At 37.3% G+C, this 20,869-nt stretch overlaps 1 protein-coding gene across 2 annotated transcripts in view; it reads right to left on the reverse strand.

Moving 5' to 3' along the window:
• Positions 1-1,714: 1,714 nt before the first annotated feature.
• LOC117879454 (RNA exonuclease 1 homolog) overlaps positions 1,715-20,869 on the reverse strand; it is a 28,768-nt gene continuing 9,613 nt past the window's right edge. Inside the window, exons 5-16 of one of the 2 annotated variants that reach the window (XM_034774654.1) lie at positions 18,271-18,413; positions 15,857-15,994; positions 13,848-13,962; positions 13,537-13,599; positions 12,844-12,993; positions 12,041-12,154; positions 11,616-11,689; positions 10,713-10,823; positions 10,092-10,207; positions 8,968-9,106; positions 7,650-7,770; positions 1,715-2,619 (exon numbers count right to left, since the gene is read on the reverse strand). In XM_034774654.1, coding sequence (XP_034630545.1) covers positions 2,528-2,619; positions 7,650-7,770; positions 8,968-9,106; positions 10,092-10,207; positions 10,713-10,823; positions 11,616-11,689; positions 12,041-12,154; positions 12,844-12,993; positions 13,537-13,599; positions 13,848-13,962; positions 15,857-15,994; positions 18,271-18,413 — 1,376 coding nt within the window. In that variant the 3' untranslated portion in view covers positions 1,715-2,527. The remainder of the gene's footprint in view (positions 2,620-7,649; positions 7,771-8,967; positions 9,107-10,091; positions 10,208-10,712; positions 10,824-11,615; positions 11,690-12,040; positions 12,155-12,843; positions 12,994-13,536; positions 13,600-13,847; positions 13,963-15,856; positions 15,995-18,270; positions 18,414-20,869) is intronic. The other variant, XM_034774655.1, reaches the window with a different exon arrangement.

The following is a 20,869-nucleotide window of genomic DNA, read 5'->3' on the forward strand; positions in this document are numbered from 1 at the left end:
GGGGGCACAAATTTGCAATTGGTCGGGAGGGAGGAGGGGCATCCATTTACTTTTTCAAAATGCCTTGTAAATGCAAAACCTAGACCGCTTCTCGTGTTCCGATATATATATATATATATATCAAGGATAACTATATGAAACCTGGTGGGGGGGGGAAGAGACTTTAAAGTGATATGATCAAAGAACCACATGTCCCTCTTCCTCCCCCCGCCCCAAACAAACAAACAACCCCCTAAACATTTATATCAGTGTATGAAAGTACCTTGTCAAGCCCTAATCATGCAAGTTAACACTTTATTGTAAAATGTCATTAGTTTAATCAAAATGTTAAGACCTCCCTCACCCCACCCCACCCCCTCCCCTGAGTTCTGCAAAGGACTCTAGCACTACAGGCCTGATGCTGGAGTGAGCATGCCCCCAAGACCCTAAAGAGGTACTTTAGGTCAGACTGGGGACACTTAAGGGGCCTGCATTTGTAGCTACCCCATTAGATGGTATGATGGCTACATCATTCCACAGGGTGCCTGTTAAAACAGTCTATGTAGCTATAGGTAAACATACAGCCATAGCTCTGTACATACACCATCACGTTTTATAAATTAATCACATGTCCAAGACAAATTTCAGAGCTATGTGTATATTAACTCATATAATGATTGTTTTTTAACCATGTTTGCATTCAGCCTTCTTCCTGGGGCCGAGAAGTTTGGATTAAACATTTTGTGTCCTTGGCCGGCACAACCAACCACCAATTTAAAAAAAACCCAAACCAAACATCCCCCTTTCACTGCAGTCTCCCTCTCCTCAAACAATAACACACACCTGAGCAGAGTTTTTAGATACAGCCCTATTTCAGGTCATTTTTAGAGAAAGTTTTGTACTACTTTGTGATAGAAAGATTTTTGGCACCTGTCTCTTTGCTATTTGTGAATTCTGTAAACAAAAGGTTGATTAGTGCTAGCTGTGGCCTTTTCAGAGGTAATGAGTTTCTTTTGGATGTGACAAGCACCCATTCCAAATCTTGTAAAGTCGATATTTGAAAGAAAAAAAAAAAAAACTAACCTCCATATTGGTAGTAGTATAGGTCTCCTAATTTAGAAGGTCAAGCTTAACTTGTAATACAATCTAGGTGAGGAAACAATGCATCCCTGAAAGGGGAATAATGAAATTGGGCTCTTCTACAGGCAACCTCCCATGTTTTCATTAGCTAAATGTACTTTGTGCAAAGCAGCCTTTGTCATGGTGTACTGTTGCATAGCATTCCACCACATGGTTATTTCTAGCAGGTGCTTAACCTGCTACTGATTTGGAATACAGTTGTTTACTCCACCCTCCTTGCACCAGCACCTCGAGGTTTGGGGTCATTTTTTCCTTTACATTATTTCATTAAGAAGAGTGCGTAAGTAAAATGGCACTCTACATGACACAGGTATCCAGGTTGAGCTAGAATATTGGAGGGATTTCAATGCACTCTATCTGCTCTCTACCACGAGAGAAATCACACCACATACATTGCACAAGTTTCATATTTTGCGCATTACCACTTCCAAAATCTGTAGCTATTGCTACAGCATAAATTATGGATCAGATTACAGATGTACATATGGGTCTATGAAGAAAAACATTGTAGCTTTGTGAGAAATAAGTGGCTAACATGTCCTTTGCAGTAAACAGTAACACCTTTAATTTGGATTTTTTTTTTTTTTTTTTTTAAGGTTGATGATTGTAACTGACAGCTTATTGCTTTTTAACTATTCTTCATTAAAAAAAAAGTGACCCTACCAAAACACCTTTACAAAGTAAGGTTAACAAAAACAGGTCAAAATAAAAGATATAAATCATTAGGTTCTCCATAAACAAGAGTTCAGATTACAGGTAGCCTAACTTCTACTTTCTGGTTTAGATGCATTTTACTTTTTCACATATACATTTCTTGGGAAAAACTGACATAGGTGAGAAGATTGTAGTGTTTCTCCAATTTGTTTTTCTACACATTCTTTGGTGGGGGAGGGGGAGAGAAGAGGGAGAGGATGGAAGAGAAGTAGGAGAGAAATTGACTTTCCAGGTGTGATTTGCAGACCGCAGCAATGGCACCCCAAAGGGGGTCAGGCAAATTAGTTCTTTGTTTTGTATTGTAAGATAATTTGGTACAAGTTTTAAAAATAGAAAAACCAAGTTCTTGTTTCTTACTGTTTAGATCATCAGCAGTGCAAAGCTGTTAAGTAGTAGGTACAGAGCCAACCCCTCCAACTAACCACATTTTTACACTGAACAAAAATTATACTCTTAATAGCAAACATCCAATGTTAAATAATTCTTGTACAAAAATCCTTACAGATTGTTTAAGTACACTCCACTGAATATTCAATGTAGTTACAGGGGGGTTGATACACTTTTACACTGGCACTATTAGTAATGTTTTTGTGGAAGCACCCCATTGACTGCAACACACACTAAAAGTGATTAATACTGAAGTATTATGGAAACGGAAGTCGCTTCACGTTGATTATGCTGTTCTTGAAGAAAATCACCATTTTCTGCCCTTAGTATCCTCCTTTACTTTCCAAAGCATCAGTTCCATACAAGCAGCAGCATCTTCACTAGAATCATGGCCACCAACTAGGACAGAACAAAATAGATTCATATTTAAAAAGTAGTAAACAACATTTTCCCATCAGATAGTGTCCATCACAAAAAAAAGATACAAAAGAGGAAAAGAACATAGCTTTCAGAAAAGTCAATTATTCTAGAACTGACTGATGCAGAGAGCCCGGCTTCACTACTGGCTAGTGAACTATAGAATGGAAAACTAGCAACATACCAAACAATATTTACATGAACCTGGGACATCTCTGAGTGTACTGCGTAGTCAGGTATTGCATTTAAAACTAATTTAGTGACATGAGAAAGTAGAGGATGGATGAGACGCAGTGGAAGGAAGAAAAACAGAAGTAAAGAAAAAAATCCCACAAAAAGGTGGTGTTGCAGAACAACATAACTGGCGTACAGCAGTAAAATTAATTCAGGAATGGGAAGCTGGAGGGATAATAACGGAGGGTGAGGGTTAGTCGCATGATCTATGTCAGACACTTATTTGCCCATCATTTGGGAGATAAAGTAAAGAAACAAGAAAATATCATTGAAAGATCAATTGTCTTAAGTATTCAGCCTTGAAAAAAATTGCAAGATAAGTTTGTTTATTACTAACTATGTAACACTTTTCCATATGCAGTTTGTTATGGCTCCAGTGTTGTTCTCACACATCCTATCAAACATCAGGACTAAACCTGAATATCTTGCAGGAAACAGGTGACAAAGTTGAAATTCAGTATTTAGACTGATATGACAGGAATTTGCAAAAGTACTTCCATAACAACGTATAAGGAGTACCAAACTTCAGCAGTAATAGGTATAAATACTCATTTTTATTGCTATTTCACTAAGAAATGGTAGAACTACCTCATATGGAGTAGCAATTGAAGTTAGCATTCCCTGACCGTCTGTCAGGTGTACTTATCCATGATTTTAGTAGAACAGGAAAATGTTTGGCATGTGCCCTACATAGGAAAAATTATCAAGGCTGGCATTCATCAGTCCACATGCATCTATTATATCCTGACTGTCTCATTGCACAGTTAATTTATGTTTTTGCAAGTCTACTTTAAAATGAAAACATCCAGCTGGGAAGGTAGGATAGTAATGCACTGCGTTTATAGTAAAACTAGACATATCTGCCTCTGCCCCACACAGAATGAGAAGTTCAACACCTGGCCTTAGGAGTGACACCACCTGATAGAACGTCCTGCTGGGAAAACTGAACTTCGACAATAGCTAGAGCCAAATCTAAAAATAGAAGTTCTATAAAATTTAAGAGGAATAATCTGGGGTGAAACGATTTTTCCCCTCCAGCTACACATTTGCAGCTCCTATTGACTTAAATAAAAGTTGTTCATGCCTGTTTTGTCATTAACATTAAAATAAATAAATAAAGAGATGCATCTCCAGTGGCTGGCAATAAGATTTCAGAAAGTTTAGGAGGCTGTAAAATCTATTCCTTTTCCAGTCTTCCTTGAAGCATTTAAACCTGCAGAACTCATTTCCCATTTGTCCTTCAGAACCTGCAGGCAGCCATTCTTTTTCCTTGTCTTTGAGCTAATGGTGGGCATTTCCATCTGGTAGCATGAGGGGAGGTGGTTGATGGGGGATGTTGTCCAAAGCAGACAGAACTGTTTGGTGTTCTGCTTCATGAGATATGCAAGATTTATAGACAACAGAACAACTAGCCCAGAATCTATTAAAATAAGCCACCATAATAGTGTTCAAAGGCTAGAAACAAGCTTTAAACAACTTTTTTTTTTTAAATAGAATTTGGTGCCATCACATATACCATATAGAAACTACATCTATAGGGAAGAGTGATACAAGTACAAACAAAAGACATTAATACCATTTAAGAACATGAGCTAGTTTCTTTTTGTATAGCATCTGCTCAACTCACTGAAGTGGCAAAATTTCCATTAACTCAAAAGAAGCAGGGCCCAACAATAGAGGTATTGAATCCTGAATATTGTACTTTCCAGATTCATTGGAAGAACTATAATTTGCACAAGTTAAGATAATAAAATACAGCAAAGTACCTGTTCTGTAATTACTTAATATGTTGTATTAAGTACTGTGTCATCTCCAAACAAATTCCTATATCATAATATGGAGGCCTTTCAAAGACCTTTTGTATCCTACACAAAAACATTTAAATTTGTCTTCATCATATGGCAAGCTTCTTCTATCAGAAAGCAAACAGGAGGCTTTAACTTCATGAATTTAGTTCTGACCATTTTCTAGCTTTGTTGGTATAAAAGTCTGCATTGTTGGTTACCTGTTTAATTACGTATTTATTGACCATTACTGAAATTCTCAGACATTCAGAACTACCTTTAGCCAGGATGTTGATACACTTAAAAACCTGGAGACCGAGATCTGAAAGTGATTGTAAATGCATCACTTACCTAATTCATTGAGACCTCATTCTCATATATATCTTAATTAGACGTACATTTCTTTAAAATGTATGCTCCAGGAAGGTTTGTAATGCGTTTAGGTGATAACACAACTGTTCGCTAAACGAGTTCCCCTCCACCCTGCACAAAAACACCCCAACAAACACTGGAGAAAACACTTAGTTTCCATTTTTAGAAAGTTTGATTTAAATCCAATTTAACAGATTTAGTTGAAAATTCCCAGAAGTTCAAACATTACCTACAGAGTGTGTCCTGCCACTTTGGGGAAGAGACACTATTCTGCATTCTCTGAATCTCTGCTTTAAGTGAAAAACTGAATCCAGGCTTAATGTAGAGATGCTACTGTACCTCTGTAATTACAAAGTTCAAAAGGTACAAGTCATCTTCTATCAGATATTTGCTTAGAGAGATCAAAAGTAGAATACTTATTTTTTAAATGACTTTACTGATTAAAACTATTAAATGGAAGACAAATATTGTTGACTACAAAGAAAGTAGTTCAGGATATGACTGAACATTTCTACATTAGCTCTGGACACCACCACTTGTTTTACAGTATCAAAAAGCATGCTAGGCACCTCATAATCCAACACCGGGCATGACAGAGTGGACATAATAGTAGGAAGGGATTCAGGTGAAGGAGTCAAGTAAAAGCAACAAGATCATGCCGTTACTTTGGTTAATTATGTGCGGACATTTTCTGTTTGATTAGCTATTATAAAAAGCCTAATAATATTAGGTATTGATTCACATTTTGTAGGCACCACAGAAATTCTAAGTTTCAAGGAAACTATGCCTAACAACAATTTCATAATTTAAACTTGTGTAGTATGTAGAATTTAGAAGTCAAGGAATGTGAGATCACAGAGCAAGGGTGTATTTGGAGAATATTTACCTTTACACAAACTAAATGTTTATTGAAAGGAAGCCTTCAACTAATCATCTAGACCACATGATCATAGACAGTTGCCAATTAGGAGCCTGGTAGACCTGGAGTTTGAGTGCAAATGCATTCAGATACAAGTTGTGTTCAAAACTTGTATAGGTTCAAAACTTTTGGCCCAATTAGTTTAGCCAAAAGTGTTTCAGTGTAATTATATTTTAAAAAAGGAAAACTGTATACATAAGCCTTACATTTAGTAGCCCTAATGACATCCATTTTCATTGCCCTCAACTGTTATCAACTCCTATGGCAGATTAATAAAGATTCAGAGTCAAACAATTACTCTGGGGAAAAAATGCAGGTTAAGATAAATGAGATTCTTCACAATTTATTTTTAAAAAGGTATACTATTCGCTCCAGATGATACCAAAAATCTTGCACATAATGGTTCTACTCATTTGAAATACAGTCCAGCTGTGCAGCTTCCATGCAATGTTGCAGCTTAAAGGTTGTGCCTGCTCTTCCTTAGAATCCCCTTTTTGCCCCTTTTCCTCCCCAAGCATCCTTATGTCTCATTCAATTGGACTGCCATACAGCAAATAGAAGCATTCTGAAAATGAGAACTGATTGTCGATCAAGACAGTATTTGAAGAACTGTGTTAACAAAGAGCTAAATACAGAAGTGCTAATCTGAAGTACTGCGGGCAGTTTCCATTTTTTCCCCCTAAGACTCAAAAAAGTGTGTGTCTGGGAACTCAGTGCTTTCAATCAGATGACTAATGTACAGCATGTCTCATTTTAGTCTATAGAAGTAATTGTACATGTACTGTGTATGTAGTTTTACTGATTTTTCTTTTAAGCCCAACTGAGCAATTCATTTTTATGATTTTAAAACTGAAATCCAATGAAATTTTAAGGATGGTATTTTGTATCCTAACAAAAAACCTCGTGTGTCATGTCTCTAGTTAGCATGTGTGAATGTGTGTTTAAAATATGCATGTAAAATATTTATCAGCCATAACCCATTACGTTTTCCATTTTGATTCTCAGGCATTTATTTTTTTGACTCTCTCAAATTGGTTTTTCCCCTTTTAATGCTACTTGTAGACAGCATGATTTCCTTGCTCATGTTTCTATACATTTGATACATACATCGGTTTTGTATAAAGAATTTTATTTAAAAAAACTGAAGTCACAATTAGAACTTTTGCCTTTAAAAAATATTAAAAAATTACTAAATATTGCATTCGAAAATTGGACTAAAAGTAATCCTCCAAAATAATTGACATGTGCATAAATGAAAATGGCTGAAACATAGATACACAAGTTGCACTTTGAAAGTTAATTCCGCTTTGAGAGATATTACTCACTTTACTCATGGGAGAGAAAATGGAGAAGAGAGTCTCTAAAGTGAAGAAATGTTAAAGTGCAACCAATGTAAAATGCAATCTTACACAAGATTCTATACCTTAATTAGTGAAATTAAGAGCATCATTCCCACACACAAAAAGATAGTTGGCAAGTTAAAGGGTGACAATTTTGCCTTAAATACTTCCACATTTACACTTGCAGTATTTTATGTATATACTACAATGAACACTGCAATACTGATGTAATTTCATCTAAGACAAAGTTAGCAAGTTTTTAAACAGCAACAACCGTACTATTAGATTGGCTGTTGCTTGGTACTTTTCCTTTTATTATGCAAATCACCAATGGCTTATATAGAAACTAAAATAAGTGCCTACCATCATCTTGAATAATTCGTCTGAGGTAATCAGCCATTAGATTTCTAAGTGCTCTTTTATGAGGCAAGCCTAGCCGATGAGGAAACACCACTGCTGTGTCCACAACAGTGTTATGAATCAGCTGTTAAAAAAAATTGCAGTGGTCTGTGTTAAGTACATCCATGATCACAAGTCCAATTGCATTTTTACTTTAATAAAATAAAACTTAAAAATTATCTCATGGTTAAAGCACTACCTCTGTCACCTTTAAGTCCCTTTTTATAACCCACTTCCTTCAACTGGTTTCACCCTTGATTTCTTCATACTATTCCTGTTCTGTTTTATCTGGTCTTATTAGATTGTAAATTCTTAAGGGCTGGGGCTGTCTTTATATGTTCTGAAAAGCGTTATGTATATTACTTCCACGATCTAGAAGTTTGTTAAGTTGATGTACAGTCAACAACTATCAACTATTTTTAGGCCACAAGCTAATATTTTACCACTTTTTATTCTTGCCTGAAAACTATATGAAAAGCACCCTGATACATTCATATGTTGTATGAAAAAAAATTCATAATTGTAGCTTCTGAATATCAATGGCAGTGACTCCCTACTAGGATTGCCAAATGCTTGGTTCTTTTTTACATTTGGCTGAAATCTTCCATTGAGCACTAGTGCCTTTCACAGGTTTAAAAATAACTAGTGTCAGTCCAATAAATTCTGACTGTTAGAAACCTGAGTACTGAATACATGCAACAGAAGTTGTGCGTTTAACAATGCTTGCTTCAGCAGTGATTCAGTACCAATATATGCTCAATTATTTAAATGTGCACCGACTGTTTTAAAGCAATTATAAGCAGTTGGTGAATTCATTAGAGGTTATGCTAAAAAGGCAAATAGTGGCAGATTTCTTTCCCCTCCCCCCCATTTAATATCAAGGAAAATATAATGCAAGGATGATGTAAAACTGCATAGTTAAAAGCACAAAAAAATTAAAAGGAAAAGTGAAATTTTCATTGACGTTTGCTTGCTTGTGTTGTATCTATGTATGGATACCTTTTTCTATTCTGTATCTAAGTATATGAAAGCTATTCATTTCATCTCTGTCATAGTATATATGATGAACCACAGCATGCTGACCAATTAATCTGCCAAAATCTTAAATTTTATTCCCTATTTCATTACTTTAATTGGGCACCATTATATCCTGCAATAAGTTCAATTCTATTCTAAAGATATTCTTCTGAAGACCAGTTACTTTTAAGTTAAAGTTAGTGACAGCACAGGTTTCAAAAAAATCTTGTAGAAATTTCACTGAACCAATGCTTAAATGTTTTACCTTAAGAGCAAATAAATCATTTTCTAAGCTGTGTCCAATTAAAATAGTATCTGCACTGAACAAGTTTAGCAATATTGCCTGCACATCCCGAATAGATGATGATGTGTTCTTCAAGTCCTCTTCTGTCACTCCAGAAAATCTAAGATAGATTTAAAAGAGCTTCAGTAAGTGAGAAATATAGCAAGTGAACAACAGTGGGAAGAGGTAGTCTCTGGATTCCTTTTTGTAGCATTCAAATTCCAATACCGGGTAGAGTTAAACGTAGAACACTGAACTCTGACAGTAGACCAATTTTTATTCTCCTCTCCAGCATAGGTGCCAGGATAATGAGGTTACTGGCTTTGGCCCCGCTTTCAGAAAAACTCCTGTGACAGCTGGCTGCAGATTGTCCACGTAAGCCTAGAATGAAGGAGGATTTGGGGGACTGCAAGGACACAGGTCCCGCTATTGACAGATTGAGGCAAAACCCACAGACTTGGCATTTGCTGGACTTCCTCTTCCTCCTCCTTCTCCTCTTTGATAGTGAATCAGAGCAAGTAAAAAGCAAAAGCCTCTAAAAAGGTTGCCTTGCCTTAAGACATTTGATGCTTCTTCAGCAAAGGCAGAAATCAAGACTTCAGAACGGAATGCATGAGGATCCTGAGGAGGTTGAAGCCAAAAAACTTTAGCATCCAGGATGGATGCCTCTTGCCTGACTGACAGGGAGATAGGACATGTACAGAATCTGCATTAATAGCAGCCACATTTCATCAAATCTTACTCCAGTAAGTTTTTAAGTTTGTTATTTAAAGTTGTGATGCTTCAGACAGCGATCACAAACACCAACATCTCTAGATTTGTAAGTAATGTCACATGAAAATGCAACTATTCATTTGGGGAGAAACAGGGAAAATTTACATAATGTAGAAAAGAGTTTTTTGTTTAACTTAAAGGGGGTAGCCAATTGTTTGTATCCAAATTTACCTCCAATAGGCAGAAGAAAGTTTAAAAAAGTAAATATAGAAAATATATACTAACTTCTCTGAACTGAGTTTTTATTGAATTAAAATCAACAGTTCGTGAATTAAGGCACTAACATCTTCAAATGTTACAGGTTTTTTTTTAAAAAAAAAAGATATGCATACCTAGTATTATAGTCTATGATTTCATTATCTGGTTTAACAAGTGTATCATAGGCAACCTGTAGGTTTGAATCAACCACTGTCACTCTAGTAAGTTCCAGACCTTGTGTTGTGTAACACTAAAAGAAAAACAAAACAAGTGTTAAATGAGAATTTAGAATGTGTCACCTCTGTGCCTTTTGCTCTTTATACAAGATATGTAACATGAAAGAACCACACAGGTACTGTGGAGTCCAAATAATCGTGTTACCTACCCTTTCCTGCAACCACACTTAAGTAGTTTTGTTTCCCTTCCCCCCTCCCCAAAAAATCAACACAGATTGCCGCAACCGTTAAGTTGCCCTATATTGATTACATCTCGATCTTTCCTTAAGGAGCAGTCTCTGGATGTGATAACAGCAGTCACGTTTTATTTAGCTAATACTAAACAGCCTCCAATTCTGTATCAGTCTTCATAGATAGAATGCATCCAGTTCAGCCTAAATCTTAATGAAAACCCATTCCACCACTTTTTATTCCTAGAACAAAATTATACACAGTATTTCCTATGAAGCAACATTCAAAAGTAGCTGACAAATGTTTGGTTTGAGCTGAATATTTCAAGAAGCCTAAAGTTAACCATACCATCTCACAGTCGAGTGCAAACACACCATGATTTCCATCAGCTGGAGTTAGTTTGATAAATGTCTTCACAAAGCCATCCAGGTTCTCCTTTCGGCCATCCTGGACATGGAGCTGTGAAGTTTCCATTAGCATTAAAATGTGATTAATAAGTGTCTTATTGCTATGCCAGCATAACCCCATAGTTATAGAGATACAGTCTATGCTGATGGAAGGGGTTTTTAATATCAGCGTATGGCCACCATCTCCCCATCCAAATGTAGCCAGATCAAGGGAAACATTTTTCCATTGACCTAGCTGCATCTACACTAGGTGGTTAGATTAACATAGCTATTTCATTCAGTGGCGTAGATTTTTCATACCTCTGAACAACGCAAGTCTGTCAACCTACATTTTAAGTGTAGGCCAGGTGTTATTCGATTGCTGAGAGTGTAAGTTCTTTGATACAGACTAACTAGAGTTAAACAGGAGAGCCTTTTATTTAACATTCTCCACTCAACCTACTAAATCTTAATACAGAAATCCAAGTTTCTGTAAAGATAGTGCTTCATAAACTTGACATCTATGACAACTGGTGGGCCATTGGTAACTAGCTGGTCACAAGGTGCTGGCTCTCCTTTTTCCTGAAGGGAGAAATGAATGGAGGAAAAGGACACACAAAAACAAACAAAATTAGATGCGATTCTTTTTGGAAAAACAACCCTAATTGTATTGTTTCAGCTATTTCTAATATAATTACTTTCCTATTTCATTTCCATGAAAATAGCCACAGGGTTATTTTGTGATCATAAGTATACAGCCCCTGCTATTGTACTGGAAAGGGAAGTGGGTCTTGAGACACTGTTTCTTAAGATGTGATCCCCACTGTGAAAAAGTCTGAGAAGCCTACTAGTAACATGTTCCTACCTTTGCAACCTGGCATCCAGGAGACCCAACTACTCCTTCACAACAGCTATACCGTGTTTCCAAGCCACCAGGAACTGCCATAAAAGTTAAAGGAAAATTCAAAAAGCAGTCAAACAACTGAAACAAATCAGTACTTGTTTTACTTTCCTCAAGCAAGGGACATGTTTTAATGCACCTGTACTTGACTCCATGATGGTGTGTCTAGGTCAGTAAAACCCAGGCTTCTTACACATGGACATTTGATATGTTGCTAGGTATTCTCAATCCCCAGGGCACAGCAGATATTTCTAGTTTTATCTGCATCCCAATCCAAGCACACTTCAAGGTGGTAAACAAGATTGTAATATGAAACATTAGCAATTAAAAAGTTTTTAAATGATTTTTGAAAGTGGCTTACATCAAGAGTGAACACAAACTATACTAACCTTTTTGTCTTAGTACTCTACCAGAATGGTAGTTGCATTCTTCTTTACGAATGTGCTTTCCTGAAGCAGTAACAGTGTATATTTCTCCACATCTACAACATACTCTTTTGGAAGCTGAAAGTAGTACGATAGTTCAATGACTAATTAAAATTCAGCCTTGAAAAAATTCTACTTGCCCTCCTTTCCTCACTCTGGACAAATGAAACAATACAAGATCTTCTTCCTTTTCAATTATCAGGGAAGTGATAGGCATAGTAACTACTTGCCTAGCTAAGTAAATACATTTTTATGACAAGTTTTCCAAGGCTGGTCAAGTTATATGACAAAAACAATTTAGCACTAAAATAATATGAATTCCTGCGGCATAATTCTGATATATGCTTCAGTTATAAGAATTTTTTAAAAAAAGCCTTTAAGAATTTTTTAAACTCACAAATTAAATTCTTGAAGTATCTTATTAATCCAACTACTGAAGTCAAAGACTCTCGAACCTTTTTGGTTTACTAATACTGCACTGTGGACAGAATATGCAATTCTGGGCAAGAATTTCACTCACCAATAGTTTTACTAACATTAATGGAATTATTTGAGAATAAAACCTAAAGAATTTTGTAACAGTTTGCAACAATCAGGGCCCAAGTAGTTACATAACACTATTATGCACAATTTCAATACAATATATACCAGATACCAAAAGAAAGTTAAGTTTAAGAGAAAAGTTGTGTGTGTGTTGGGGGGAAATCAGTTTTTCCATATCAACTGTTATAGATATACATTTACAAATTCTGGTTTCATTCACTTACCATCAGATACAGCTGTTTTTGTAATGCCATTACCCAATATAGCACTGCCAGGTTTTTCAGGATTTGGTTGCGGGTAGCCACTCTCATGCAATTGTTCCTCAGTCAGAACATAGCCTTTTAGAATTCTATAGAGAACAATCCCTGAAAAATCTAATAGCATTTAAAGAGAGGTTAGAGCAGATAAGACAATGAATTTCAAAACAAACATGATTTGACATCTTAGATGCACATGTAAGGTTTTGCTTCAGTTATACTGAATCATTTTACAGTTTGTTTACCTGATCACTCTCAGAAATTATATACCTGTCATGTCTCTGACAGCAAACAAAATTAACAAAAAACAAAACCCTACATAGAGTAAGATATTAAAATGACTCAACAAGTTACTACTTAACACTAACAAAAGGTTGCAAAACCATAACTCTGAAAAGCATTCTTGCTTCATATAGAAATTCAATTCTTTCCTTGTCTTTAGAAATATCAGTGATTTGAAAAATAACATCCTCATTCTGTTTTAGAAGTTGGTCATATGTTGGTCATGGGTGGCATTTGGGGCTATCTAAAATGTAACAATAGAAATAGGACCAGGAAACTAGGAATGAAAATTAATTTCACGTTGAAAAAAGTTGCCCCAGTTTATATGTAAATGGGAGAAGTTACATATTTTAGGTAAGAACTATCGGATTGTTTTACCATTCTTCTCTTCCGATTTTCTAGATCCAGTTGTATTAGTCCATCTGCTACCACAAGACTGCCCTAAAAATAGAAAAACACTTTTAAAGGATTTTTAAATGCATCTTCCAAACTTCAGACTTCCTGTGGCAGTTAAAGTGAAAGTCTTTAAGAATTAAAACATTGCATCTCATTGGTAACCTTTTAGAAGCATGTTTATACCAACATAATTTAAATAAAATCATCATTAATGATGCAAAATAGAATGATCTTTATCTGTGTCAGACATCACTTCTTTCTCCCCCCGCCCAATTCCATACATAATTTCTTACCATTTGGAGAGAGACTACCTTGATCCCTCAGCTTTTTAAGGGTGTTCACAGCTATGTTCAGATACATATTTTTACTGCCACAACGATCATAAATTGCTTTTTCTTCTACCAATGCCTACATTTAAAAGAGTAAGACCAAAATTTAAGGGCATATAGCTTATTGTAAATCTTTAAACAAGCTTTGTTAGTCAGAGTCTAAGAAGGTTTTGCAGTCGAAAATGTCTTCAGTTCTAAGCTGAAGTGTCCTAGACACTTAAGTGCTACATTAATCACATACTATCATATTTTAATAAGTTGTACAAATATTTTGAAGTAATATTTAGAAAAAACTCCATTTTAGGAACTAGATAGTTAAGTCAGGCCCTTGAAAGTAAACACCTCTGAGTGAAAATAAGAGTGATATTTTAAATAAATCCTAAATATTAATTTATAGATAGGGATTACTGGAATCTTGTTTTGCAAATAGATGAATTTGAATGATATAAAGAGCACCATTATACAACTAAGTGAAACACAGTTAGTGTAACATTAAAGTCTGAAGAAAATTATGGTCAAGGTTTCTTTTGGAGGGCGGATACTATTTCCACTCCCATTTTTTGAAGCTCTAAGCAGTAAAATCTGATCTGTCTTATTTTATTTTATTATTTACTTTAATTTATGTTTTTATTTTATTATTGCCTGGTAGATTCTGCATGTGCCATTTCAAGGCAGTTTAGTACTATGACACTTGGGGACAGATATAAGCAATACTACAGAGCATACCAGAAGAAGTCAGTAGCTCCTATAACATTTTTAAGGCTAGGAAAAATTCCCCAAGCTTTCTCCTGCAAGAGTGTAGGGGAAGAAGTTGAAGGACATGAAGCAATTTGACTGAAGAGGAAAGAAGAGCTAACGAGATAGGTTTCTATATTGAACTTGCTGCAGCGAACCTGGCTTTCTGTTTTGGAGAACACTTGATAGCAAAAATTTGTTCCTGTCTCTCAGAGGCAACAGCTACTTCTTTCCTTGGTTTTACATGTGGCAAATTGAGGGGGATAAGTAAGAGACTAAGGGCTTGTCTTCACTACTGGGGTAAGTCGACCTAAGTTACATTACACCAGCTAAATTGACATTGCTTAGGTCGACTTGCAGCACAGTGAAGACACTGGGGTAAGTCGACAGGAGATGCTCTCCAGTCAACTTCCCTTAATCTTCTCAGAGAGGTGGCTTATCGGGGTTAACTGGAGAGCACTCTGCCGTTGATTTAGCAGGTCTTCATTAGACCCGCTAAACTAAATCAACCCCTGCTGCATAGATTATAGCAGTGTCAATCTCCCTGTAGTGAAGACCAACCCTCAGGTTAGGAAAATGAAAGAATAAAACAGTTTAAGAATAAAGGAAAGACATTAGGAGAATATGGAGCACAGAAACAAGGAATTACAGACATTTACCTGGGACCCTAGCAGAACAGCTTCACAGAACACCCTCAAAATTGCAATAATCAAGAAATCTGGATCACACTGAAGATATTGCCCAGGCTGCTAGTGCCCGTGAGCTCATCTCTAGAGTAAATTTGTATTTACTTGGGGTGGGGTGGACAGTATAATAGAATCTCCAGGGAAAACAATGACCTGGACCATTGTGGCTGCTTTTTGAATGAGGATTGTTGCCAAACAGGTAACTACAAACATGAATGGCACTAAGGTATTAATTGCTCATAAAAGATGTAAATGCTGACATATTTTAAAGGGAACTGTTTTACTTTATGATAGCTTCCACGCATTTCAACAAAGTATATTTTACACTTGGACAACATGAGAGAAATGAACGGTGTAAGGAAGAAGTAAATTGCTAGTTTTTATCTGCTAATGACTAGATTATTTTCAAATGGCTTATACACATACTTGATTTTAATGGGTCTCTTCTCAACATTTTTCCACAACCATGTATAGCAAGCAATATGTGTTCATTTACTTGAAAAGTTTAAGTGTTATACATCTTTAAAGCTTTTCTTCATAACCAATACAAACCTTATCAAAAGCTTCATTTACTGTTCTACAAACTTTCAAATATTCTTCAACAAAAAAGTTGACATATCGTTGTCTTGTGTCATGTGGAACTTTGGATCCAGATTCTGGAATTATAGAAAGCCTTCTCCGACTAGAAACCTTAGAGAGAACATTCAATATTTAGTTCACATGTTATAACAAGGAGCTGAATAATATAAATAATTCAGTTTTTACTCAAACTAAAAAAAAATTTAGTCCAGAATGAAGTATAAAAATTCTCAGCTAAAAAAAGTTTCAAAAAGTCAAGAGCAAACAAAAAGCAGGGTTAGATAGAATACAGTGTTACCCTCAGGAAGAGTTACCAGCTCCAGCTATCATCTAATAGTCAACAGTTTCTATTTTTGGCCCGTGTCTAAATATTTTTCAGTCAGAACACAGACTGAAGGCACACTGCAGGAGTTAATTTGGTACGATCTACGAGCTTTGTCATTTAGAAAAAAAGAGTTTGTATTAGATGTAAGATTCCTCACGGCTTGCCATAATAGAATTTAAATTTTTGTTTAATAAGAAGTTGAGGATAAACCTGTCAAATCCAGGAGTCTGGTGTGATAACATGCCCTATTTTAAAATTTTGTCCAAACAGGGTCACTATTAAGCAAGCAGTGTACTTATAACATGTAATCTGAGTCCCACTTATTCTCACAGATTGGTTGGCTTTTATGTATTGATACTGAATGATCATCACCATCTAAATGATATTTACCAACATCTAGGAGTGAGTAGTTTTGGTAGAAGAGAAAGAAAGATAAGGATACTCATCACCCTCTAATTTTGTCAGTCTCTTTCTAGAGAACATGTTAGCCACAATGCCTTCCAGACAGTAGTTTTGAGAGAGATCAAAACAGCAAGTTTGAGAACCAGGCATAAACAATCTGGTACTTGGGAGAGACCATCATTGAAGTGTAAATGAATTTTGTCTTTAAAACATACATTTTGAAGGTTTTAATCAATTTCAAACTGCTTCAGCAACACTGAAGAAGCAATCTAGTAAGCTGTTTTAATTGAAAATTGTGTTTAACAGCCTACAAAAGATGTTATTGTGGTGGCATGCTGAGCTACTATGCTATTACTGTACTGATTTATTCACTCTGGGTTATGGTTTTTTAAATTTAAACTCAATTTGATTATTGAAGTTCTGCTTGACATGTAGATTTACCTAGCCTACTCTGAAGCTTAGAGCTTTAAAGTACACTCCCATAAGTGAATTTTAACTTTATCCCAAAAACTTTCATGCCTTCTGCCAGTAAATCAAGATAGAGGAATCTTTGTCTGAAAGTAAGCAAGACCAACGGTACTCTACACAGAATCTGGTTGCTCAAGATGACAGAGCACCTCCGTGCTAACACACTATAAACCTACTGCAACCAAGCACTACTACTTGGACTCGCATTAAAAGAGTTTCCATAAACCTTTCAACTTCTGCTTTCTAGAAGAGGAAAAATACTTTATTGAATGAAGCCATCCCCCTTCAGATCTTGTGTAAGATAAAACATTTCTATGCCAACAAACCTGCTATCATGCTAAGTTACGTCACAATATCATATGTACAAATAATTTCAGATGCACTGGTCTATTAACTCTAGCCAGTACAACTATAAGATAACTATTTTACAATAATTTTATTTGGCCTGACTAGACTAAATTAAGCCAGAGAACACAGTAACACCATCAATTAATTATCTTTAGGTTGTTTTGAAATTCTACCATGGGGGAGTTAGATGATAGTATTACAGTTTAACAAGTTTAGTGTGCAAGCACTGTTCGGCCTTTTAAGAAATGCCGCATTGTTAGTTGTGAGATTCTCTTTTTGGAAGAGCAGTTACCAGCAGGATATTTTGCTCTCTGCCTTAATCTCTAACTAGTAAATTCTTGGGGCAGAGTTGCTCCCTGAAACCTACCACTGGTGATTTGGCTGAGATTCCTGAAAGAAAGGATTGCCTACATGCTGTAGGACCACCTCTATTAAAGGTCTGCTGTATGTAGTGTAAGTAAAACATGCAACAACAATATCCAGACACCTAATCACTGCTACCTATTCCCACAAGAAACCACCTGCAATGCCCTGATGTCTGCAACTTCTCAGCAGAAGGGTGATAGTTATGAGAAGGCAGGAGAGTGAGCTACAGTTCTGCTAGTATACAATACTGCTCAAATCTGGCCACTTTTAACCACACAGAATAACACCAATTGTTAGTATTATTAAATGGACTTGAAAGCAGTACTTACTGTAGGATATGATTATGAAATATTCAGAAAAAGTTAACATTTAATATTTGCATATCCTGCAAGCAAGCCTCTGTATAAAATCAATAGTTTTTCCTGGTAACTGCAGTATTTGGGCACATGTGCTCAAACATTTACTACTATTATAGTACCTTAATAGGCATGGGAGCAATCCTTTTTATTGAAATATTAGAAGGTCTGCATGGCATTGCTGTTACAGCATTTCCTTGAAGGAATACATTCAGTTGACCACTGCTGGTTGCAACAGGTTGAACTTCAAGCAAATTTAAACATACTGAAACAACAGAAGGTAGTTATTACATATAGTTATTCATTAAGAATGAAGTTTTACTGCTCAATCTCCTTTCACCAAATGGCAGGGGTGGCAGGTTTGTATAGTTTTTGGTGGTGCCCAGAACAGGTCCAAGTCCCCCACCCCCGCCTAAGGCTTTGGGAAGGAGTTTGGATGCAGGAGGGAGCACGGCTCTAGGAGGCAGTTTGGGTGCAGACTCTGGGCTAGGGCAGGCGTGCGGGAGGGGGTGTGATGCTTACCCCCACCCCTCTGGCAGCAGCTCCTAGGCGGGGGTCTCCATGTGCCGCAGCCCACGGCCACTGCCCCCCGCAGCTCCCATTGGCCACAGTTCCAATGGCAGAGTCGGTGCTTAGGGCAGGGGCAGCATGTAGAGACACTCCCCACCCCTACCCAAGGGGCCGCAGGGATGTGCCGGCCGCTTCCGAGAGTGGCACGCTGCGCAGAGCGAGGGCAGGCAGAAAGTCACTTTAGTCTCGCTGCGCTGCAAGTGGTGGCCCTCAGGCACTTTTAAATCGCCCGGAGGCAGCAGGCGGGGGCAGCAGGCAGGGCCAGGAGATGCTCCACGGGAGGCACGCTTAGGTGGCAGGCAGTGCCAGGGGAGAGACCCGGCCCCGAACGCTGGTGGATCCAGGCCCCTGTGCTCTGAATATTCCTGGAGCACGGGTACCACGGGCCCATACAACTCACCGCCCCTGCCACATGGGACACACATTCTTTACAATTTTATTTTGGTAACCAAATTCAAAGTTAGCTGAACTTTAGGATAATAGCTAGAGATTCCAAAAAGCACACCAGTAACTTCACTTTGCTAATCTACTTTATGTGGAAGGCACGCATATTACAGTGATGGGCAGCAGGGTGGTAAAGTAAAATACTTATTCAGGTAAACTTATAAGAACTTGATATAAAACTTTCATTTGAGTTCTCCAAGTGCTTTACTAATATAAGACCAGAACAAACCTTTGAGGCATGTAAGTGAAATCTAACTCCAAAAATGGGGAACAAGCCACAAGAAAAGTAAATAATCAACAAAGTTTAGAAATAGGCCCCAAGCCCAAGGTACAGTATGGATTATAGCTATTACACTAAACCTGCGGCCCATTAGGATAATCTGCTGGCGGGCCATGACAGTTTGTTGACATCAACCGTCCACAGGCACGACCACTCACAGCTCCCTGTGGTCGCGGTTAGCCATTCCCAGCGAACGGGAGCTGCGGGAAGCAGCAGCCGGTCCGCACCACTTCCCGCAGCTCCCGTTGGCCGGGAATGGCGAACCGCGGCCCCTGGGAGCTGTGGGTGGCCGTGCCTGTGGACGGTTGATGTCAACAAACTGTGTTGTGGCCCGCCAGCAGATTACCCTGACAGACTGCCCACCAGTTTGCTAAACAGATCCTCTTGGCACCAGTTTCTACCACATGGTTGAAGGGAATAGAAAGTGAGAAGACAATTATAAAGCATGAGAAACACTCACTCATCAATTACATTCTGTTACATGTGCTCATTTGAAATGAATGAGCTGAAAAGCCAGGCTTGTACAACCAAAAAGCCTTCAGGCTACATATAAAGTACTAAATTAATCCATGTACGGTAGTGACTCCACTGATGTCAAGAATTACACTAGGGAATATTTTTGCCCAAAGGCCTTGTTAGTAAATACCTAAAATCACTAGCTGAAAAATTAAGAGAAAAAAAAATTATATATATATTTATTTTAACCACACACACTTTGGGCATTTGACAACATTGAATACATAGACCCACTCAAAGTAGGAAAATTTCACATAGCAAAGAAAGAATGTTAAAAAAACAAAAACATTTTAACAGCACAACAACTGGCAGGGAGTACTCATTCTTTTAAAAATTAAATTATTAGAGTTAAAGGAGGTATACTTTTAAAATTAGAATAGAGATATACAAATGTTATGTTATTGGTATTTTCTTTCGAACTAGAGCAGTGGTTCTCAAACTACTTTGCATTGAGACCCCCTTCTGACAACAAAAATCACTACATGATCTGGGAGAAAAGGGGTCTGGAGCCTGATCCTCACTGCCCCAGGCTAAAGCCCTCAGACTTTGGCGTCAGCCCTGAGCGGCAGGGTTTAGGCTTGGGCCCCAGCAAGTCTAAGACTGGCCCTGGCGACCCCATCAAAATGGGATCCTGACCCACAGTTTGAGAACCACTGAACTAGAGGAAGGTTTCAGAGTAACAGCCGTGTTAGTCTGTATCCGCAAAAAGAAGAACAGGAGTACTTGTGGCACCTTAGAGACTAACAAATGTATTAGAGCATAAGCTTTCGTGGACTATAGCCCACTTCTTCGGATGCATATAGAATGGAACATATATTGAGGAGATATATATACACACATACAGAGAGCATAAACAGGTGGGAGTTGTCTTACCAACTCTGAGAGGCCAATTAATTAAGAGAAAAAAAAAA

Source organism: Trachemys scripta, chromosome 6, assembly GCF_013100865.1.
Source record: "Trachemys scripta elegans isolate TJP31775 chromosome 6, CAS_Tse_1.0, whole genome shotgun sequence".
Taxonomy (NCBI): domain Eukaryota; kingdom Metazoa; phylum Chordata; order Testudines; family Emydidae; genus Trachemys; species Trachemys scripta.